General features: G+C 40.3%; 2 protein-coding genes and 1 long non-coding RNA gene across 7 annotated transcripts; 1 reads left to right on the top strand and 2 right to left on the bottom strand.

Annotated features, from left to right (window-relative positions):
• The first annotated feature begins 1,364 nt into the window (after positions 1-1,364).
• On the top strand, positions 1,365-4,850 carry LOC113113826 (uncharacterized). Of its 2 annotated transcripts, none has more exons than XR_003293642.1 (3): positions 1,365-1,443; positions 2,101-2,192; positions 4,795-4,850. It is a non-coding gene; the product is annotated as an uncharacterized LOC113113826 (long non-coding RNA). The 2 variants fall into 2 exon arrangements; XR_003293641.1 differs by lacking the exon at positions 4,795-4,850 and adding an exon at positions 2,603-3,042.
• An 850-nt stretch (positions 4,851-5,700) lies between these two features.
• Positions 5,701-12,482, bottom strand: LOC113113824 (uncharacterized). 4 transcript variants are annotated; one of them, XR_003293638.1, is made up of 8 exons: positions 12,354-12,482; positions 12,159-12,257; positions 10,466-11,672; positions 9,243-10,326; positions 8,161-8,233; positions 6,986-8,058; positions 6,341-6,484; positions 5,701-6,230 (listed from the first exon to the last, which is right to left on the bottom strand). XR_003293638.1 is itself a non-coding variant. In XM_026280318.1 (7 exons), the coding sequence occupies exons 1-6, from the start codon at positions 12,454-12,456 to the stop codon at positions 7,013-7,015; spliced, it is 3,612 nt and encodes a 1,203-aa protein (XP_026136103.1). In that variant the 5' UTR covers positions 12,457-12,482; the 3' UTR covers positions 5,701-6,484; positions 6,986-7,012. The 4 variants fall into 4 exon arrangements, 1 of the variants encoding a protein (XP_026136103.1); XR_003293639.1 differs by having other exon boundaries at positions 9,267-10,326; XR_003293640.1 differs by lacking the exon at positions 12,159-12,257.
• A 329-nt stretch (positions 12,483-12,811) lies between these two features.
• On the bottom strand, positions 12,812-16,099 carry LOC113113825 (uncharacterized). Its single transcript, XM_026280319.1, has 5 exons — positions 15,556-16,099; positions 14,117-14,825; positions 13,943-14,014; positions 13,594-13,665; positions 12,812-12,952 (listed from the first exon to the last, which is right to left on the bottom strand). The coding sequence occupies exons 2-5, from the start codon at positions 14,814-14,816 to the stop codon at positions 12,834-12,836; spliced, it is 963 nt and encodes a 320-aa protein (XP_026136104.1). The 5' UTR covers positions 14,817-14,825; positions 15,556-16,099; the 3' UTR covers positions 12,812-12,833.
• Positions 16,100-24,536: the final 8,437 nt, after the last annotated feature.

The raw sequence follows: 24,536 nt of genomic DNA, 5'->3' as shown, positions 1-24,536 counted from the left end.
CATGATGATAGCTAAATCAGGTCCATCAGCTGTCCAGTAGCCATTTGCTGGCTTCTTTGATCTTGGATTTAACAAGCAAGCCCTTAGTTTTCAGCCTCAGACACTGTGCATGGTAAGATACACAGTGTGATTCAACCTGTCAGCCAAACACTGTTTATTATAGTATTTTTTCTGCTTTATTTAACAATATGATATTTACACAATTGCTTGTTCACAAAATATAATATAAATTCACCAACATCATGAAAACCTGCATGCAAAACTGAAAATGTGACTATATATTCCACAATTTAATTTTATATTCCACCAAACAAAGCAATAACATCCAACGGATTTAATCATCTTTCAGAGCACCACAGTCAAATGACGAAACTGACTCACAATATTCATAACTTGTGGTCCAACCTTTTTTTTTAACCCCGGTATTGTCTGTACCTCAAAATGGCTATAGTGTTCAGAAACCAATGTATTGTAATGGATATCTCAAAACCAAATCATTGCCACTGTCCCCGTCTCAGTTATTTCTCCAGATGAAGTCTTACCGAGCAGCACAAGATTACACATTGACTCGCAAAGTTACCTCAAACTGCCATTTGAATGCATTTGGCACCGGAGATTCGCCAGACCATGACATTATGATTGAATGACTGCGAGCAGCATATAATCCGATGAAGTTCTGCTCAATTAGGGGACGCTCATATATTTGATGATTAGAATAAGAATAAATAGACATTTATTCCGACAGAAAAATACAGCGAATGACACGTGCATCATCGTCAGACAATAATATCACACAAATTTCCCTTATTGCTCTTCCTGCAATACATCAAATGTGAATTTTAACATTTTGAGCCGATGACCTATTTTTGTCATAACTGCTCCGATGCAAACTGGCTCCATAGACTGCGCTGAGAGCATCACGTCTTCTTAAGACTCTCTAACAGTGATGTTGCCATAAAATACGGGGTATTAATTATGACTGCAATATATGAGTAAGGCAATTATATCAGACAGGCGCAGTCGCTGCAACGAGGACTAATTGCATTATTAAAAGCTAAAATATTGTAAACAAGACGAACGTGCCACACATGCTTCTCTACACGTGAATGCACCGTATCTATCTATCTATCTATCTATCTATCTATCTATCTATCTATCTATCTATCTATCATGAAATCTGACACATCAACGCGTTACCATTAAGGAAAGGCCTATTGAGAGACACTGAAAAGTTTTACTTGATTAGTCTCAATTTCCAGCCACCATTAGCTGCTTTAAACAGGCCCGAGGTGACTACAAATGAGCGTCATCGCTTGGGCAATATTTACAACTTAGTTTCAAAACACAATTAAAAAGAACTTGCACGGGAAATGACAACAGAAAGGCCGTGCAACAGTGCAAACTGGGGTGTCTGACCGGGAAATGCTCCACTGCATGACTGAGGTAATGTCGCAAGGGTGGGAGAGAGCACATGAAGTAGGCAGGTTGAGGGGGATGCAAAAGATATCCAAACTTATTGCAACGTGAACTAACGCGTATTTGCGCGATGCATCACTTTTCGTAGGCCTTAACGCACATGATGACATTGGCTGTTGTGATCGCGGGCGGTCAGTTTAGGACACAACATTATCCATATTATTTTAAAATGTTGCCGCATGTTGTCTTTGCACTGTATTAATCCATCCAACCTTTTCGGATAGTTAGATCTCGTCATGACAGGATGTTAGGACTTTGATGCACTCATGTACAAGTGCAAAGTTTAGAGAGTTGACTGTCGCCCTCCATTGCGTTGTGCAATGCCCCCTTTAATGCCCCCTCGCTCGCCAGTATAGCGCCTTTGTTATTAATCGCATGGAATCGCGCCGCCTTACCTTAACGGCCCCAAACTGTTTTCCTATGCCTCTGAACTTGACGTTTTCATCCAGATACAGTGGGAAGTGCCTATGCCTGTTGTTTTCGTTACCGTCCGATAGTATGATTCAGTGGAGGATTTAACACTGTGAATTTTGGGTTTCTCCCCGCGATCTTCCCTCATCGCCGCAGCAGCTGGGGAGGAAAATCGCGCACGCTGGGTCCTAAAGCCGGCCTTTTTTCCCACAGGTGACCAGGCTCCGTAGCCGCGTGCACTGGTTACGGGCTACGCTCCTCTGGCTTCCTCCGGAGTCCTGTCTGGTCAGAGCTCCTGCAGACAGGTAAACAGACTTGACTAAAAGATTGGACACAATTTATGAGTTGATACATTTCTAAGATTTTCACATGCAGCGATTTATTTATAGATTTAAGTCTCTGATAAAAGGCTTTCCTATCATATGTGATCCCTTTTTTTTTCCGTACAATTCTGAACGTCAAATAACTATGTAAGGAACTGCATTGTGGTTCCAGATTCGATAGATTATAGACTGGGCCGATAGGGCCCCAGACTGCCAGGGGCCTCCAAAAGAGCTATATAAAACTAATAGAGAAATTAAATAAATGAAGAAATCTGAAACAGAATATTTTATAGCAGCTTTAATGTTGTTGTGGTACCTCTTTTGCAATGTTTTAGCCAACATTATGTGTTAATATTGTAGGCTAATTGCAGCTTTATTTTTCTTATTTACAGTGCAATTTCTCATTATATGGACCTTACATGTCACATCTGCAACAAGATAGAGCTTACAAAGAGGCTCGTTTTTAATGGAACTTTACCTGCTACATTAAAGATGTTCTTGTATGTATACAAACAGCAGCCACTATTAAATAGTGCAGTCATTTATTTACAACTAACAATGGCATAGACTTAAGTTCCAGGGGGGAAAAAGCAATTAGTGACTAATCGTCATTTTGTGTGTGTGTTTGTTTGTGCATTTGAGACTGTACTATCAGAGCTTTTTGGCTATGCTATAAAATCAGGGTCTTAAGGGGAGTGAAACTTTGCACATTACATGGGCCTGTAGTAGCAGGGTAATTGCTTATCTTTCAGAAACGGAGAGGCATTAAAGAATTCAAACACTGGGGGTGTAAATTAAATAAATGATTGTGTGACTGTCTTTTGCACTTCTTCACTCTGGCCTACCAAGCATTTTAATCTTTATACAGAACCCATAATGTCTAATTACATTACATACAATATATATATAAGCCACACACACACACACACACACACACACACACATATATATATATATATATATATATATATATATATATATATATATAGTAACCTGGGAAAATGGGGGGGGGGTATCAAACCTTTGTCAAACTCTACAAACATAAACTCTTATTCGACATAAAGCAGCCAAAATATCAGAAGTCTAAGCTTCCACAAGAATGCTTATGGTAAAATGAGAAACAGTGATGTGATTTTAATTAAAAAGTGCATCAAGCTTTATGCACTCATTTTGCCCAAAGCGATGTAATGAAGAGAATATATTGAGCTGTTTGCATATTAACCCCACAATGTCATTGAAACATTCTTCTGAAAATATCTGAGGTTTGATGTATACATTGTATACATGCTTTCACTCACTGATCACTATCAGATAGATAGATAGATAGATAGATAGATAGATAGATAGATAGATAGATAGATAGATAGATAGATAGATAGATAGATAGATAGATATCAGCAACCACAGGCCTAACAAAATTTCTAGTATTTTATTTAGTTTCACACAATGCCCTTCAAATCTATTTTATGATTATTTATTTTATCAGTGGATTAAGCTTTTTTTACGTTACAAAAAAAAATATTATGAAGTAAGAGAAGAAACATTTAAAATTTAATGCAATTTGTACAACAAAGTTGTCTTGCACTTTGGACAGACTCGGCTCGGGATGACTTTGGTTCCCACAGGACGCATGGCGCTTTGATAAGAAATGATAAGAAAACGGAGCCAAACTCAACAACAAACAAAGGCTCTTACGCTTTGTTAAATTCGAAGCTGTGGACCGGCCAGTTTGGTGGTCAGTGTGTTTTTTCCCCGTTCACACAATCTGTGATATACAAGTGGTTCCATAGTGTAGTGGTTATCACGTCTGCTTTACACGCGAAGGCCGCAGAGGCCAGTCACGGATAGGTGTAGAGCGCTAACTAGCCAATAGGAACGAAGGAAATTCAAGGAAGGCGGGGCGAAAAAAATACACAGAATTAGAGGTTCGAATCCCGTCTTGGCCACAAATACCATACAATGAGTTTGTTTTCGTTTTTTCATCTAGATACACTTTAAGTACGATTAACATATAATAGACGAACTTTGTGAACAAAGATAAAATAAATCTTGTAATAATTGTTCTTTTGTATGGTGTACAAAATGTGCAACGATCTTAAGAAACATATACATTATAATAGGGAATAGTTATTTTTAATATAGAAAATTGTGAATTATTAAAAAGAACATTTTGACGTTTCAGGCCTTTATTTTTAAAGAGACATCTATTTATATTTGTATAACTGTGTACAGAAAACCTATATATATATATATGTAATATAACTAACACTCACAAAAAATTAAGTTATCCATTTTATTTATAGTAAAGTAATATACTTATTATAAAAATGATAAGAAAAACGAACCAAAATATATAATGATTAAATAAATATACATAAAATAATCATAGATTATTAAACAACAGCAACAAATATAATAAAAATAAAGATCTGGAGAACAGAAAAAAACAATAAAAATATGTTTTACATTAAATAATTATGTATGTTTAATAGTAACAGTTATTAACATTCAGTGTTTACATATCAGCAGCTATGCTAATGATGTCTCTATGTGTTTCTCTGTTTCTGCTGGGATCTTCATCCAGTGGTAACTAGGATTTACACAAGCTCCAGTCTGGATCCAGAACACCTGAGAAGAGATGATGCTGACCCTCAGAGGACCCCAGATGATGCTAACCCTGAATCAACAAACAGAACTAACAATTATTGCTACAAGTGTGACTGCATCATATAATAATTATTAATTAATAATATTAATAATGTTCATCATCTGGCTGACTACGTCTTGCATTATTTTCTACAAATCCTGTTATAGGTGCACAAACTGACAGTCACCACTAATAAACTATTACTAAATATTGTAGAAACATAATTTTCTGTAAAGTTGCTTTCTAACGATTTGTATTGTAAAAAGCGCTATACAGATAAACTTGAATTGAATTGAATTATCTGAGCAAGTCAATAAAATTTAATATCAATAAAAAAGAAAATCAACAAAATGTATACATTTTTTAATCAATAAAACTTAACACACAGTTCAATACAGTTCAAACAAGGCCAAATGTAAAAAAAAAAAAAAAAAAAAGAAAATATATATACATACATACATATACCACGGTCATATATATATATATATATATATATATATATATATATATACACACACACATACATTTCAGATAAATGCTGTTCTTTTAAACTTTCAATTCATGTAAGAAACCTGAAAAGATTGTACTCGGCTGTTTTCAACATAACATAACAACAACAATAATAATAATAATCAGAAATGTTTCTGAGCAGTAAATCATCATATTTTCATGATTTCTGAAGATTATGTGACACTGAAGACTGGAGGAATGATGCTGAAAATACAGCGGAGCATCACAGAAATAAATTACTCTATATATTCTAATATAAAGCAGCTGATTTAAAATAGTAAGAATATTTAAAATGCTACTTTTTTTTGCTGTACTTTGGATCAAATAAAGGCATGCTTGGTGAGCAGAAGAGACTCCTCAAAAAACATTACAAATCTTTCTGCTGAAAAACATTTGACTGGTAGAGTATTTTAAATAAAATAATTATTTACAGAGTTTAATATTAGCCATTACTAACATTTAGTGTTTACAAAACTGAGCAAGATAAAATAACAATACAAAGTCAATACAATTAATTAACACACTAAAGTACAGTGTAAACAAGGCCAATACTTCTGATGTTTTATTTAACAACTGGAAATAAATTAAATAATTTAAAATTGTAGACTAAACAACAACAGCTACAATAATATTAATAATAATACAATTTAAAGTTGTGGAAAACATAGAAAAACAACAACAACAAAAAACAAGCCTTCGGCCTGTTGAAGAAGATCCTTGCTCCTATGGTGCGTTGCCAAGAGATCTTCACGGGCAATTCTCAGCAGATCTGTCCATCTATGGTCCAACACGAAGACCAGCCGTTCTGAGGGGTCCAGTGTGAGCTGAACGAGGGACGCAGTTATGGCCGATGGTGTGGTGTTCTACAGAAGATGAACAGGATTACTTTATTGCAATATTTGTCTTGGTGTTATGTGCACATATGAGACAGACAGTTTACACACATAAGTGCCTGTATGAATAATTTATTTACCTGCATCTGGAAGAAACCCTTCTGACCTTTGATCCTCCGCTGTCAAAGTGTCTGGTGTGATGTTTTGGTGGACTGAGACCGTCTTTAGGGTGACCTACTCTGCGGAGGATGGGTCTTGACAGAGGATGCTTCATCTAAACATTCCTGAAATATAGATTCAAATTAAATATATCAAATGTATTTTATAATTCATAATATATATAATTTTAGATTAAACAACAATAATAATAAATCCAATAGTTGTGGAGAACACAGGAAAAACAAGAAAAATGTATTTTAAATTGAATAATTATGTACAATTATGTACGTTTAATAGTAACAGTTATTAATATTTAGTGTTTACAAATCTGAGCAAGGTAAAATAAAGCATGCAATAACATTTGAGTTAAGAAACACAATGTAAACAAGGCAAATACTTCTGGTATTTTAATGAACAAATGGAAATAAAAAAGATGCATATATAACAGTAAAAGTTAAGCAGACTATTTTACAATACTGCATGGAGTCAACATGGCATTCTAAAGTACAAACAAATGGAAAGACAAATAAGGCAAGAACGTAACAGTGGTTTCAGCATCTGACAGACATCCATAACAAACAAGATAAAGAGTTCTATTTTTATGATACTATAATTATAAAACATACATTTAAAACCAGGAAACATGAGGGCAGTCACTTTCCCTTTTCTGCTGCCCATCTCTTCCTTTCAGTCTCATAAAAGGAAGACTGACAGAACTCTCCCCAAGTCATCTCGTGAGTCATCCCCTCTGTCTGATATAAGGAAAACACTCTGGCAGGACAATAGACATATTTCCCTGCCACACCAGGGAACCCAGTGTGTATGTGTGGACTCTCTGGGCCTTGTTTTAGTGGCTTGTGGCAGAACCTACAGAGGCGACCAGTGGGATGCTGCTCCATGGACTTTCTCTTTCTCCGCTCCTCTATTACCTGTCTTGTCTCTGCAGAACGCTGCTTTGCGGCCTGTAGCTCTCGTTTAAAAAAAGGTGTTTCAGCAAAGTCAGCAAATGGCATTCGAGGATTGGTGAGGCCTTCCGCTGCATACATCTGGTGTACCTTTGTAGAGCAGTAAAAGTACTTCACATCCCCAGACTGATAAAAAAAATGAATGGAGGACCCATCACCAAGGTAACGTGACTTTGGCTGGCCACAAGCAAGACAGTTCCGTGTCCTCTTTGTAACAGGCTGCTGTTGCTGTTGTTTCTCCACAATCTCTTTCACCATTTGTTCAACCTCACCCTTAGTTAGTGGTAACTCCTGGGGCTTATTACTGGGTGGGTTCACTGGGGCAGGTGGGAGGGTTACCACTGGAACACTTACAGTTTCACTACCTTCTGTGAGGTGATGCCACAGCTTCTGGGTCTCCAGGAGCTTCTCTGAACTGGTGTTCAGGGATGAACTTCTGTTCGTTATCTTGGCCAGGTGTTTCACATAACGTGAGATATGCTGTTTCGTGGTGGGGTGTAAGAGGCTATTGGGATCCCTGGAGGCAGCCTGCACAAGGGCAGCATACTCTGCATCCACCTGGGTGAGAAGGTCTTTCTGCCCATGGTACTTTGCCAGAAGGCCATCAATGGAATCCCTCATGGGCTTTGTCCACCGAAAATGGTCCAGGACAAAAAGTAGACCGCCTGCCTTGATGGGACCTGTGCGAGCAGCTCGTGGAGAGGGAGCAAAGGGCAGTGGTGGTGTCATCTCATCTAAAGGAGAGAAAACTCATTTTCACTTTTATCTCTGAAATATCTGTTAGTATTCATATAAATAAAGGAATAATTAAGGGATGAAGATGTGAACTGAATTACCTTTTAATTTGGTGGGCTGCAAAGGCTGGATCATTGTTTGTGAGCCAAGAGAAGCCACACCAAAGATGTCATCCTGGAGCATAGGGTAATCATTTGGGTTACAATCAGTGATTACATATTCATAAATTTTTTTTTTAATGGTAAGATTTTTTTATGTTTTTAAAAGAAGTCTCTTCTGCTCACCAAGGCATTTATTTGGTCCAAAAAACAGCAGAAACAGTAATGTAAAATATTTATACAATTTAAAATAACTGTTTTCTATGTGAATATCTGTAAAAGTGTAATTTATTTCTGTGATGTGCAGCTGTATTTTCAGCATCATTCCTCCAGTCTTCAGTGTCACATGATCTTCAGAAATCAGAATAATATACTGATTTATTGCTCAAGAAACATTTCTGATTACTATTATCAATGTTGAAAACAGTTGTGTAAAAAAAAAAAATCAGGATTATTTGATGAATAGAAAGTTTAAAAGAAAAGCAATTATCTGAAATATAAAGCTTTTGCAACATTATAAATGTTTATACTGTCACTTTTGATCACTGTAATGCATCCTTGCTGAATAAAAGTATTAATTGCCCCCCCCCCCAAAAAAAAAGAAATTACTGACCCCAAACTTTTGAACGGTAGTGATAATGTTACAAAAACTTTCTATTACAGATAAATGCTGCTTTTGAACTTTCTATTCATCATATAACCCTGAAAAAATCGTACACAACTGTTGTCAACATTGATAATAATAATAAATGTATCTTGAGCAGCAAATCAGTATATTTTCATGATTTCTGAAGATCATGTGACACTGTAGACTGGAGGAATGATACTGAAGATTCAACTTTGATGAAAAAAAATCTCTCTCTTTCTCTCTCTCTCTCTCTAATATATATTCAAATAGAAAACATTATTTTAAATTGTAAAAATATTTCACAATATTATTGTTTTTCCTGTAAATAAATGAATCCTTGGCGAGCAGAAGAGACTTCTTTTAAAAACATTTAAAAATCTTGTCGTCCAAAAACCAGCAGTGTACATTTTGTGTTTTAGTGAGTGAGGATATTTGTAAGTACAACAGTCAAGTTTACCTGAGCAAAGTGTTCTTCCCTCACCTCCTCAGGTGGGTCATCAGGTGGGAATCTCTCACTGAGAGCAGACGGCTCTGAGGACTGATGCTCTCCCTCCCCTGCAACAGGTACCTTCTGGGACTTGTGCTTGGCCCAGTCTAGGGGGACAGGACGACAACCAGGCTCCACATACTGCAGTCCAAACCTTTCTCTGGTGTCTGTCTGTGAGACAAGTAAGGCAGGGTACTTGGCCTGGCCTGTCACCATGTCTGAGAGCTTGTTCAGTTCCATGATCAGCACAGGATCAAAAACTGCAGGCAGCTTCACTCCAGGCTGCTTCAGGTCTACAAGGCGCTGGAAATTCCAACGAGCCACTCCAATCATGCCCTGTGCCTGGAATAGTTCTGTGGATACCTGAGTGCCTGTGACCCATCTGGCCTGATGGAAATGGAACCCCTCCTGCTGAGAAGTGCCTCTCACAGGGATCCACACAGGTACAGCTGCCGCCTCCCCCTTCACATGGTTCAGCTGGACCGTTCCACCATGCCTATAGAGGATCCCATCTGTAACCTCTGGGTCACTCAGGCAGCCTCTGAGGATGTGGACTCGCTGAATCCTCCACACCTTCAACATCGATGGTTTGAACAGTGGCACACCATCAGGATCACATTCTAAAAAGAATCTTTGGAGAACGCTCTCCACTCTCTCCAGTAGCTCTTTGGGGTGTGGAACCCTGGTGCGGCAGTGCTCCCTGATGTGCTGCTTTGTTGGATTTGCAGGCACTATCCCACAGAAGACATAAGCCTGCTTCAGTCTTTGTAGGTCCGTCTGGTCCACAACACTAAAAGCTGCTGACAGAAACTTGCAGAAAGCACTGTGCAGTGGATGGTGCTCTGACACACACTCTCTGGAGAACCGCCGCATGCAGTGGAACAAGTCCAGCTTGATTTTGATGTCGCTGTTATATTTTTCGCGGGAGGCACAGGTGTTGATGAGATGCCCAGAGGTTGCCGCAGCCACTACAGCCTCAGTGGTCTTCCAAGAATCCCAGAGGAGGTGCTCCCGGGGCTCAGGGTTTGGGATCCTGAAGGCAGCACAGCAATCTCTGTTCCACAAACAAAGAGAAGTATATTTAAAATATTAAACATTCAAATATATAGGATACATGTATTTGCTCTACTATATTTTGTTTACTTTACAAATATAATATAGGTGGGAAGGAAAATGTGATGGCTGGTTCTTACCTGTCAACCCACTGGTAGTTGGCTTTCGGCAGTCCTGCAGAAATGTAACGAAGAGACAGCCCCTCATACATTGGCTGCAGGGATTTATCACTTTCAGACTGCAGCATCACCCAGGACAAGATCATCCAGTTTTCATTCATCACAGCATAGGATGACATAGTACCTGATGCAAGCACAACCTTCCGGGCCACCTTGCGGGTATGGTCAGCCCTTAAGGCTTGTCCAAATGTGCCTTGGAGGAGCAGATTGAGTGTGCTCTCCTGCCTATGGTACTCCTGAATGAGGCAGTCAACCAAATAGTGGGGTGAAACTGTTACTCCACACCAGCCGACCAAATCACCATACTCACCAAATGAGGCAGGAGTATTTGTTGCTCTTAGTGCCCCTGTGATGGTCTGCTGACCGTAAATTCCACTGTCTCCATCCAGCACATTCTTAACAGTAGACAAGTAAGCCAGGTGTGCACGCTCATACCTGAGGTGGAGAGCTTCATTCAACTGATTGGCCATATCATTGGGAGACTTTCCTGTACGCCGCAACTCATCCATCACAGTCTTACATATGGCCTTCTTGTGCGTCAGAAAAGCTGGCAAAATGTTGCAGAACCGACTCGGCAGCATGTCCATCCATTGGGGTTTGTCTGCAAACCAGTACTTTTTACAGACTTTACAGCTGAGCCGAGAGGCCAGAATGTAGTACTGGCTGCTTGTACCAATAATGACACGGGGTCGTCCAACTCCTGATGAGACAACGTGGGGATTCGGACAGCTGTACAGACATGGCAGAGTGTAGTTGTTGCGGACTCTTTCCATAATGGTGTGCTCTGGTTTCCAAATGAAGAATGGATGAAGTTGAAAGTATTTAGGTGATGGCAGCTCATAGACAGGATCAATAAGCTCAGGCTGAGGTGGGTAACGCCACAAGGAGATCATGTTCATTGGATGTCTCACCGGTCTAGAACCTGGCCACAGTCCCAAGGCTTCCATTTCTGTTTTCATCCAGATTCTTTGCTGTTGAGAGCAGTGCCATCGGCTCACATCCTGCTCATAGCTTGGCAGTGGTGGAACAGCATGATTCTCCTCCAGCTGAATTGAGGGGTACCCAGTAGAGGCTGCAGGGATTCCAGAGAAAGACTGGCCAGCAGCTGCAGGGGGTCCTGAGGGAGGAGTAGAGGTTGTAGACTGTGCAGTGGTCACTGGGAGGAGGGCTGCAGGATGACATGGGTGACATTAATCATAGATGAGCATTACATTTGTCAAAATGTTAAATCTCTTTAAAATTAATCAATCCAAGCAGCTGAGTCCTTAGCCATCTTCAAGAATCGGCTTAAAACACATCTCTTCCATCATTATTTGATACTCTAACTTTAGCACTGACTATTCTACACTATTCTATACTAAAAAAAAATCTAACTATCTATCTTAATTATCTTTTTGTATTCTATTTTCTTTTCATTTATTGTACAATTATATAAAAAAGTCCTCTAACACTACCTTGCTCTATTCTATTCTTCTATTATTTAAAAGCCCTGCGTTTAAGCTTACTGAGACTTGTTATGGCACTTGTTTATCATTGCTCTGTTGTTGTTTTTGATTGCTTCCATTGTCCTCATTTGTAAGTCGCTATGGATAAAAGCGTCTGCTAAATGACTAAATGTAAATGTATGTAATGTAAAATTATGTTAAGTCCTTACACTGACAGAACACGGTTTCCTGCGCTGGTCTCAAAGCCAATGTGGTCTTGCTAATAGATAATTCAAGCAACTCTGGAGATACTGGCAAAGGAACCGTCACTGGAGTGAATGGAATTGGTGAAAAAAAATAACACTGATGAGGAACAGGCATATCCATACAGTAGAGTCGACATGTTTACACGCCCATATACCAACCTGACCATGGAGATGCAGTAGCACTATATTCATCAGGCCGTTCTGGTTTTGAGAGTGTTGCTGGTGGTTTACGCCTCCCTAACACAGAAAAATGTAATGTCATTCAAATACCCTGTAGTACTGTCCCTTAGTAAATGTCTTAATAAATAGTAATGTAAATGCATGCAAACCCATAGAACACGTCAAGACTCTTTATAATATTAGGGGTGAGGTATGTGAATGGGTCTACATTACATGAGTAAACTACAGCTTCATGTATCAAATGGGATGCATCCTTCTAGTCCAAATTAATACATATTTGTACTTTTGCTGTACTTCTGCATTACTCTTTAAATCATGTACATACCAATCCTCTTAAGTAAAGCATGGAAAAAACATGCAAAAAAAGAACTCTGTACTTACCGTCAATGATGAGATATAAATGCCTTCAATGTTAGTAGAACAATTGAACACAAGAATAAGAACAGGCCTGAACATGGCCTAAACAACAAACAGCAACAAATCAATGCAGAACAGATAATCCTGATTCATGTCAGAATCATCCCTTGTATGCAGTAGAATAAGACCTTTGACCACTGGGACTCCAACAACTTCTGAACCTGAAAGCATAGTGGAGATAATTTAACTTTCAAGCAGTTATAACATAAACAGACAGAATGGCATATAAAAGCCTTTCCTGTTAATAAAACAATTTACAGGCGGTAGAACTTGCCTGATCAAGCCTAATAAACAAACAGTTATTTGTTAGTATGTTGGATGGATAATCCTGATTGATGTCAGAATCATCCCCAATGTGCAGTCTGAGGACATTTGGCCATATGGACTCCAATAACTTGTGCACAGCGCAGAAACATTGTAACATCCCAAACATTTACCATCTTAACGCTGAATAACAATGTGTCAGGATCATGACCTGTAGGCCCAACGACGGAATCCAATGGCATGAGCGAAGGTATTATGCGTGTATGTCTTTTCAGTGCCCCTGTGAATTTCAGTTAATTTTTTTTATTTATTTTCAATTTTACTTTAGCTGCACGCTTAATCTGACTCCAATTTCAAATGGTTATTACATATATATCGTTTATAATTAGGAATTAATCCTAACTATTGGTTTTGTATTAAGTTAGATATTTGATTATTCTGGGTATCCCATATTTTCAATTATTTGTTCATTAGGGACCCGATGTTGCATATAGAGGATTGAAGTGTATGTGTGTTCGGGCATGTATGTGGTTCTCACTCAGCTGGCCTGGAATTTTAGATGAATATGCGGGTAGCATCATCCTACCCAATTCTTCACCCTCCTCCACTTCTATTAAAAAGAACAAACCAAAGATTGATATGAAAGGATAGAATATTTATAAATATCATGAACTGTTGTTTATTCAGGGAAAATTGACTGAGCATTAAGCTCTTTTACAGCAGTACTCTGAGTTCACATTTGTATGGGTGTACTTTTAGAAAAAGATGGATATAGCAACCACAATAAATATTGTTTGTGTGTCCGTGTGTGTGTGTGTGTGTGTGTGTGTGTGTGTGTGTGTGTGTGTGTGTGCAGGTGCACCTATGTCTGTGTGAGGTTCTCTTACTCAGTTGGCCTTGGAGTTTTGATGGGGATATAGAAAGCATCATTCTCTCCAATTCTTCATCATCCTCCATTTCTGTTAAACAAAGTATAAAAGCAAAGATGCGAATCATATGTCATTCCACATTTACATATTTCAGTTTGACCTAATATATACTCAACTGTACTGTCAACAAACCTAGAGGATGAGAGGCAGATGCTGCAAGGCCAGAGGAAGCAAGTTCCTCTGAAACACTCTGAAGCTGTCTCTTTTTCTGAGTGAGGTATTGCTGCAGCCGATACATTTTGCTGCCTGGAACACACTGTTTTTGGAGGATGAATGCAGCATATCCATCTGCTCTGCTCTCCCAAATATCCCACCAAGTCTTGTCTGCATTAATCCCAAAGCCAACCAAGTTGTCATCTTCATTTCTTACAGGTGGTGCCACTGATCTTCCAGATAAATACTTTATGAGGTCCTTGATTTCCTGGAAGCTTCTACTGTAGTCAAGAAATGAAAGTAGGCTGTCCTTCTTGGGACCCTCTGGTTTAAACTGTCCGGCTCTCTCCTCGTCCTCAACCTTCTTAGTCAAGAACATGGTATAGCCTACATCATTCTCAAGCAGCCACCGGAATGACTTGCCTTTGTACTTTCCAAACTGAAGCACATACTCTCCCAGCACCTCCTGTCTGTCTGACACATCTCCTCCTCTCATGAAGACAACAGAGCGAGCATTTTCCTTGACCTTGTCTTCCCCCTGAGGGGCTGATTTGTCCTGGAGATTGGGGTTGTCTTTGATCCTCTTGGCTTCATCTGAGGGATCTTGTCTCAGATATCCAGTTGGTCCTTTCCTGAAGCACACTTTAATTTTGCCTGGGAAGATCACCTTCACCTTCATCCTGCTGTGCTGTACACAAAGAGCTGATTAGTGATAATGGTCTGTTGCATTATCACACTTAATTAATTAACACATTTCTATTATATATATCAATAAATAAAACATCAATTAAATGTAACCGTTTATTCTGAAATAATTAAATAATGTAATTAATAATTTATTAAATAAATATATAAATAAATAAATGTATCTATTTCTCTATAAATTCCATGAAAACATAACCTTTTTTATTTAATATATTTCACCATATCCTTTTTCCACAGACTATTATTGTGTTTAATTATATATTTTTTCATAATAAAATGTTATTCATATATTATACCACTAAATTGCACACACATTTTTTTTGTAATTTTAATGTCATATGTGTGTAATATACATTAATTACATTATAAGTATTACATCATACTGCACTGTTAACATATATATTTTTAAGCATTTTATTTAAGTACCTAGTAAGAGATCAATGATGAGACATTCACCTTTACAAACAAAGATACTCTTATAAAATAACAGCTGTATTATGAGTTTTATCTTTATAACGTTAATAGTTTGGTTTACTGTATTTTTATAATAGTTTTTGTTGTTGTTTCCTAACGTCTCAAACCATTCAACACAATTAACAATACGATTACATGATATTATACATGCAATTTAAATTATAACATATATTAATGATAATGTCTATGCAATACAGTAAGTTAGTAACGTTATTGCTAAAGTATAGCATTCAACTTACTCTTGGTTTGTCAGCTTAATCGCGTTATTTAAAAACAGCAGTCACCATATGTAATATCTGTCTTAAGGTAGTTTAGACAGTTAATATTTGTTGTACAAAACCAGTTTACTGATCTGACAATTCGGTAAACAAATATCTTTCCGATGACACTACACTTCTTAAATTACCCGCCACGGAAAAGACGAAACAACGCCATGAAGTGTACGTGTGGCCAAAAGAATATTGCATCCGTAGTGTTAAGCACTACCATAGAGAATGAATGGGAAAAGTTAAGAGAAGTTAAGCTTAACTATTTTCGGCTCCCGCGCAGAAGGTCCTGGGTTCGAGCCCCAGTGGAACCAAGCGTTTTTCGTGTCATACTAGAAAAGATTCAGCAACGTCGTGGCATCTAAACAATCGCACCGTTTCCTGGTGAACTGGTTTCAATTACCCGTGCACGCGTTCTTTATCTATGACGCTAATTCTATGCAGATAGCTATATGATAAAAGAACGCTGCATTCTGTAAATAAATCATATTTGTATAATTTGGTAGAAAATGAGGCAAATTGCAACGTCGTTAGCTAAACTGTAAATAAAATAATTTGGTTAATGACTGTGACAAGCATCTAGCGGCGTGCTAGCGTGAAGTCAATCAAATATAGTGTTTGTGCGACCCCTACTGTTCACTGTAATGCGGACCTAGCATCACGCATTTCTTCAAAGTAGACTTTAGCAGACTTCATCATTGCCCAGTGCTATAAGTAGCCTACTTATCGGTCACGAGATGCTGCAATGCCAAGATCATGTTGATATTATAACCAGGGAAAGCACAAACTAGGCTATACATTTAATGCATTTTAACATTGTTTGGATACAAGTATCCAACATATTCCATGTTTGAATTTTCAACAGAGACAAACATTTTACTACTAATATGTATTATTTAGGAGGAAATAAGGTACAAAGATGTAGCCTATCTTTTAGATTCCCAGTAACACTTCTAAAATATAATCAGCTGAAGATCTCTAAACTATAACTGGGGCTGAAAAAATAGGAAATTCAATGGCAGTGTATCAAGTTCTCTGTTATACACATTCTCTTACATTTAGTACATTTCTCAGTACAGTTTCCTTTGACCAGTTTTAGTAATGGCATAACATGAATATGAAATTGATATTCAATATTTTTAGAACTTAAATTGGGTTTGTTATGCTAGAATGTGCATTTATTTATAGGCTAAATATGAAGCTTTCTATATGTACTGTGACCTGTGCAAGTTACTTCCAAACTGTAAAACATTATAGATTACTTGTTAAAAGTAATTCCTTACCTTACAATATTACTGTCTCAGAATTGTAATGCGTTACATGACTCCTGGATTACTTTTGAGTTACTTTCACCACATAAATACCGAAATAGAACTTAATATTCTGAAATGGCCAAATATAGGCTACTGCAGAGCATTTTACATCCGGTAGCGGGCGATATGGTGTAGCATAATGACTGTGGGCTATCCAGGCTACTAACAATATAGCTTATAACTGGCAAAGGGAAGGCTCAAGACAATGCAAAAAAAGGATGACAGCCAGAATCCCAAACGATCCAAGTCTGTTAAAATTATGGTACAGGTAAATTGATTATCTGGCAATATTTGTGAATTGCTTGGGTCTATTCATATTACACACAACAGGACTAACTTAAATGTAAAATGTCAAATGCAATTGTAAAATGACAAGATATACGTGTAACGACAGATAAAAGAGGAGGAAGCAATTGCAGGCGATCAGATGTAGTTTATTGAGAAAGAGAGTCCAGGATGTTGGCAATGGCAAGGAAGGTCTACGGTGGCGTGAGATGAGCTGGGTGGTGAAGTCGGCGGTGCAGGTGAAGGTGGTCAATGGTTGAAACCAGGAACAGACCGGAACACTGACACGAGGACGACAACACTTAATCCACTCCAGCACACGAACACGGAAGACGGTAATCCAACTAGGACACGAAGACATGAGAGAGGATCTGACAACAGAGAGAGAGCGAGGTGAGTATAAGTAGCTGAGGTGTGATGAAGATCAGCTGGAGCGAGACAATCAACACCCAGGTGATGACAATCAACTAAACGAGCACATGGAGACAACGTAAGTACAAAAACAATCACAAAACATGACACGGAGGAAACACTGGATTTCCTACCGTGACAGTACCCTCTCCCCTAGGACGTCACCTGACGTTCCCAGCCTGCTTTACCTGTAGATTGTAATCATCTATAAGGTGGTGATCCAATATGTCCCGAGCAGGAACCCAGCTTCTCTCCTCCGGACCGTAACCTTCCCAATCCACCAAGTACTGAAAACCGCGTCCCCTCCGTCTAGAGTCCAGAATACGATTAACCGAATAGGTGGTCTCCCCATTAACGAGACGAGGCGGGGGGGGAACCGGAGCAGGCGGATTAAGACGGGAAGAAATCACCGATTTAATTTTGGACACGTGGAACACGGGATGAATCCTCCTGTACGCCGGAGGAAGGCTAAGACGCACGGTTACCGGATTAATAATCTTGGTAATAGAAAACGGGCCAATAAATTTGGGAGCAAGTTTGTTAGAAACGGAACGCATAGGAATATTCTGGGTAGAAAGCCACACTCTTTGACCGACGACGTAACGGGGAGGCTTCGACCGGTGGCGATCGGCCTTAGCCTTGGTGCGCGACCTAGCCTGGAGCAGAGCTCTGCGAGCTCTGGTCCAGGTGCGGTGACACCTCTGGACTAATGCGTGTGCGGAGGGGACCGAAACCTCGGATTCCGTACTGACAAAATTAGGTGGTTGGTACCCTAAACTACACTTAAATGGAGACATGCCCGTAGATGACACTGGCAAAGAATTGTGTGCGTACTCCACAACTGAGAGTTGCTGACACCAGGACGAAGGATTATTGGAAACCAAACATCGCAAAACCCTCTCGACATCCTGATTGGCTCGTTCGGTTTGACCATTGCTCTGGGGATGGAACCCGGAAGAAAGACTAACAGTCGCTCCTAACAATTTACAAAATTCTCGCCAAAATTTGGACACAAATTGGGGACCCCTGTCAGAAACCACGTCTGTCGGGAGGCCATGTATGCGGAAGACGTGGTCAATGACAGCTACCGCTGTTTCCTTGGCTGAAGGTAATTTGGGCAAGGGAATAAAATGAGTCGCCTTCGAGAACCGGTCCACTACGGTTAAAATCACCGTATTGCCTCTAGAGGGCGGGAGGGCGGTGATAAAATCTAGCGAAATGTGGGACCAGGGTCTTGAAGGGACAGACAGCGGTAAGAGTAACCCATCTGGAGGTCGATTGGAAGTCTTACCAATAGCGCAAACTGAACAAGCCAAGACGAAATCGTGGACGTCACGAGCCATACCAGGCCACCAAAATCGTTGCTTGACTAGAAATCTAGTTCTACTAACCCCTGGGTGACAAGCAACACTGGAACAATGACCCCACTGGAGAACGTCTGACCGTAACCCCTCCGGCACAAACAATCGGTTCGGTGGGCAACGAGCCGGGGGCGTTACCCCTTCTAAGGCGGTCAACACCTTCGATTCGACCTCCCATCTGAGCGCGGAGATAATGATGGTCCCCGGTAAAATGGGCTCGGGAGTAGCAGTACGATCGGAACGCTCAAAAAGACGGGATAAAGCATCGGGTTTGATGTTTTGGAACCCGGCCGGTAAGAAAGTGTAAAATCGAAACGACCGAAAAACAATGCCCACCGAGCCTGCCTGGAGTTAAGTCTTTTGGCGGTTCTAATGTATTCGAGATTCTTATGGTCCGTCCATACAATGAAAGGTACACCCGACCCCTCAAGCCAGTGACGCCATTCTTCCAGTGCAAGTTTGACTGCCAACAACTCTCGATTGCCAATGTCATAATTAACTTCTGCAGGAGATAAACGGTGAGAATAATACGCGCACGGATGCACCTTTCCGTCTGAGGATGCGCGTTGGGATAACACTGCTCCTACCCCCACCTCTGACGCGTCGACCTCCACTATGAATTGACGTGAGCGATCAGGGGTGACGAGAATGGGAGCTGAAACAAAGCAGCTTTTCAGTTTGGCAAACGCAGCCTCAGCTGCGTCTGACCACCTGAACGTCAAACTAGGGGAGGTCAAGGCGGTCAGAGGAGGACTAGTTGGCTGAAATTGCGAATGAAACGCCGGTAAAAATTGGCGAACCCCAGAAATCTCTGCAGGGCCTTGCGAGACTCTGGGGATGGCCAATTTACCACAGCCTTAACCTTCTCAGGATCCATGCGAACACCCTCAGTCGAAATGATGTGTCCTAGAAAAGAAACAGACTGTGCATGAAAAACGCATTTCTCCGCCTTGACAAACAATCCATTCTCTAGCAACCGCAGAAGCACTCGTCGTACGTGTTGCACGTGTTCCTGGAGAGACGAAGAAAAAATCAATATGTCATCCAGGTAAACATATATGAACAGATCGACCATGTCTCGCAACACGTCATTAACGAGTGCTTGAAAGACTGCCGGCGAGTTGGTTAGCCCGAACGGCATAACGCAGTACTCAAAATGGCCTCTAGGGGTGTTAAAGGCAGTCTTCCACTCATCCCCCTCCCTGATGCGGACCAAATGATAAGCATTACGTAAGTCCAATTTAGTGAAAACGGACGCTCCCTGCAACCTCTCAAAAGCTGAAGACATAAGCGGTAAAGGATAGGTATTCTTTACCGTTATGTTGTTCAGCCCTCGGTAGTCAATGCAAGGTCGCAAGGATCCGTCCTTCTTTCCCACAAAAAAGAACCCCGCCCCCGCTGGAGAAGAAGAAGGGCGGATAAACCCCGTTGCTAGAGAACTGGATATATATTTCTCCATGGCCGCCGTCTCTGGAATAGACAAAGAATATAACTTGCCCTTAGGCGGAGAAGTACCTGGCAATAACTCTATCGCACAGTCATAGGGACGATGAGGAGGAAGAGAATCAGCCCGAGACTTACTGAACACCTCCTTCAGGTCGTGGTACTCCGCGGGCACGCTAGCCAAATCCACTGCTTCCCCCTGAAACAAAGACTCAGAAACATTAACACCAGCAGACAAAAGACAAGACAAATGACATTCCTCGCTCCAGCTAACCACAGATCCAAGGCGCCAATTGATCCTGGGGTTGTGTTTCTGAAGCCAGGTGTGACCGAGAACGATGGGGGAATGAGGTGAGTCCGTGATGTAAAATGATATCTCCTCAGTATGGTTGCCAGATGTGGTGAGGGAAACAGGTAAGGTGGTCTGAGTGATGACTGGTAGTCTGTGTCCGTTGAGAGCAAAGGGTGCAATGGGGTGTTTGAGGGAGGTGAGAGGAATGTTAAGCTTACAAGCGAACTTGAAGTCCATGAAATTACCCTCTGCCCCAGAATCCAACAAGGCGTGATGCTCGAGTGCGTGGGTGGACCACCGTAGACTCACCGGAAGGAGTGTCGATGTAGATGAGGTCTTCCTGGCAGAGATCCCACCCGATAGTAGCCTCCGTTTTACTATCGGGCTTGGTCTTTTACCGGACAACGCTGGATGTGATGTTCTTGACTGCCGCAGTATAAACATAGTCCCAGGGATCTCCGCCTGATCCTCTCCTCCCGGGAGAGCCGAGCTCGCCCCACCTGCATGGGTTCATGATCTCCCGGTGGGCTGACCGCAACATCTGAGCGCTGATACTGAGCCTCCGGTCTGTTCCCGAGGACTGTTCTCCCCCTCCGTCTGGCGGCTTGATCGAGTCGATTGTCAACTCTGATGGTGAGGTCAATCAGACTATTGAGAGAAGTGGGGAGCTCGACGGCGCGGATCTCCTGTTGGATGCGGTCAGCCAACCCATGCAGGAAGTGATCCCACTGCGCCTCTTCGTTCCACTTACACTCCGCCGCCAGGGTGCGGAACTCAATCGAGTAATCGGAGACGGACCTTTCCCCCTGACGTAGGTCCGTGAGAAGGCGAGCCGCTTCCCTCCCGGCGACGGAGCGGTCGAAGACCCGTCTCAACTCTTCCGAAAGGGCGTGGAACGAGGCACAGCAGCTGTCTTGGTTTTCCCACACCGCCGTCCCCCAGAGGGCAGCCCTTCCCGTAAGTAGTGATAAGACGAATGCCACCTTCATTTCCTCGGTGTAGAACGTGCGGGGCTGCATGGCGAAGTGCAGAGAACAATGAGACAGAAATGATCGACAGAACTCTGGCTCACCCGCATATTTCTCCGGGATGGGGAGGCGTGGTTCGGGCTGGGAAATCCCCCCGGAGACGATCGGCGGTGTGGGTGGCGTGGGAGGCGCAGCGGGTGACGGTTGTTGTTGGTGTTGCGTCTGGAGAGCGAGCTCGGACACCTTCGTCACCATTGCTTGGAAGGCTCGACCCATCTCATCTATCGCCTTGTCTTGGCGATCCATACGACCCACAGCTCGTTGCAGAAATTCTTCCAGATGAGATGGGGAGCGGTCGCCTGCTGCTTCCATGATGGTCAGATCCTTCTGTAACGACAGATAAAAGAGGAGGAAGCAATTGCAGGCGATCAGATGTAGTTTATTGAGAAAGAGAGTCCAGGATGTTGGCAATGGCAAGGAAGGTCTACGGTGGCGTGAGATGAGCTGGGTGGTGAAGTCGGCGGTGCAGGTGAAGGTGGTCAATGGTTGAAACCAGGAACAGACCGGAACACTGACACGAGGACGACAACACTTAATCCACTCCAGCACACGAACACGGAAGACGGTAATCCAACTAGGACACGAAGACATGAGAGAGGATCTGACAACAGAGAGAGAGCGAGGTGAGTATAAGTAGCTGAGGTGTGATGAAGATCAGCTGGAGCGAGACAATCAACACCCAGGTGATGACAATCAACTAAACGAGCACATGGAGACAACGTAAGTACAAAAACAATCACAAAACATGACACGGAGGAAACACTGGATTTCCTACCGTGACAATACGTCCATCTCGCGAATGTACAGTCCTCTGCTATCTTCACCCATTAGCCGCTTTTCCTCAGACCAGTGCAAGCTGGGGCTAACAGCGAGCCGGGCGGAGCTAATAGCCTCGGACCTCGATCACACTCACAGAGGCTGTAATCATGGTCATGCCAGTATCCTCGCGGCACTGCTGTAAAACCCGCCCTAAACACGCCTTCACTGGACTACGTCACATAATACAAAGTTCCACCATCGAGAGGGAGATGAATAAAAAAAATCGCTAAACAAATATAAATATATCAGAGGTGGACACTACACGCAGCTATTGACTAACCACGAACATGAAATATAACTTATTTGCTTCATTTTTGATTCGTTAATGTCTTGTGGTCTTGCTATTTTTTTTTTTTAATTGAACAATTACATTTTGGGCTAAAAGGCTACTACTGTACAGAGTAAAATATTACAGAAAATTGATTAGTAATATCTTACACTAAGGCGTTACAGCAAAAAGTAATATTGTTACTGTAATGCATTACCGCGTTACTCCCAACACTGACCATGACAGTTTCCACACAAATCAAATGACAACTAACAAAAACATTTCTGGCAATTGTGGACAGAATATGTTTAGTTCCAGACCTCTTTTATTCCATTAAAATGAGCTAGAACACTATTTAAAATAATCTATATTATGTTTGGAAAGATGTTGCTCTAATCCACATTTGTAAGCATTAATGCAATGTTGTGATAAATTAGCTTAGTATCAAATTTCCACACTCAATATTGATCAGTGAAGGATATTATGCTTTTCATTTGTGGTTTATAGACAAGAAAGGGGATGAAATTGTCCTAACTAAACAGATTTACACAAAACTGATAAATATAGCTTATCATGTCTTTGCAATTTCTTGTTTTAATATCAGGATTGGAGCTGTCCAAGGTTCTGAAGGAACACATTACATGGTTTACAGTGCTAGTAATATATATATATATATATATATATATATATATATATATATATATATATATATATATATATATATATATATATATATATATATATATATATATAATTTTTTTTTTTTTTACAAAGAATATCTTATGAAATAAAGTTCTTGATCAGTGTCAGATCAATACTGCAGTAACCAGTGAGGCTAAAAAAACATCAACTGTTTGCAAGGAAAAGTTCACACATTAAATAATAAATGGAAATTTTGTTCCAAACCCATTTTCCACATTTGTTTTGTAGAACCAAATACAATATTTATTATTTTTTTTGTTGAGAAAGGATCATGCTGTTATTTCAATATATTGAAAGTGAATAGGGACCAGAGGCTGTCACTGCAAGAAGGGCACAGAAGTATTCATATATATATATATATATATATATGTATATATGTATATATATATATATATCAAGTCTTCTGTAGTCATACAAAAGCTTTGAACAATGGCTTTGGATTGAAAATCTGTGTTTTGTATACTGCACAATAAAAGAAGACATTTTAGGATTCATAAAACATTTGAATAGGTAAATGTTTTTTTTTTTTTTTTTTTTTGAGCAATGTATTCCTTTTTAAATTGTTTAAAATGAAATGTTAAAATAATTTTTAATTTTTAAATTTTTAAAAAGCAATTTAAAAAGACACATCAAGATATACGTAGTGCAACATGTGAACAAAATATTTCTTAAACTGCATGGAGAAAAATAATGAACTTTACTTAATTAAAGTACATTTTTTATTTTATATAGATATTTATTAATACATGCTGTTCTAAAGAAGCATTAAAGAGTATAGAAAAGAAAAAAAAGGAAATGAAAAGAAAAATAGTGCCACACAGCCCCCTAGTGAGCATGCTTAAGGCGACTGGGTTGAGAATCATTTCTCTGAGATATTTAGGTTGATGTTTAAGTCGGGCCCCCACTGAGCTCCCACTGTGAACATTTTTTTATTTGTTGTCACAACAATTGTCAGTGGATATAAAACATTTGTACTGCCACACTGAATAATGATTCTCACTCTTCAAGGATATTTACTCTTTCAAGGATATT

Source organism: Carassius auratus, chromosome 14 (genome assembly GCF_003368295.1).
Source record: "Carassius auratus strain Wakin chromosome 14, ASM336829v1, whole genome shotgun sequence".
NCBI lineage: Eukaryota > Metazoa > Chordata > Actinopteri > Cypriniformes > Cyprinidae > Carassius > Carassius auratus.
Note: the sequence above shows the minus strand (reverse complement) of the source record. Positions and strands in the feature narration are given on the sequence as shown.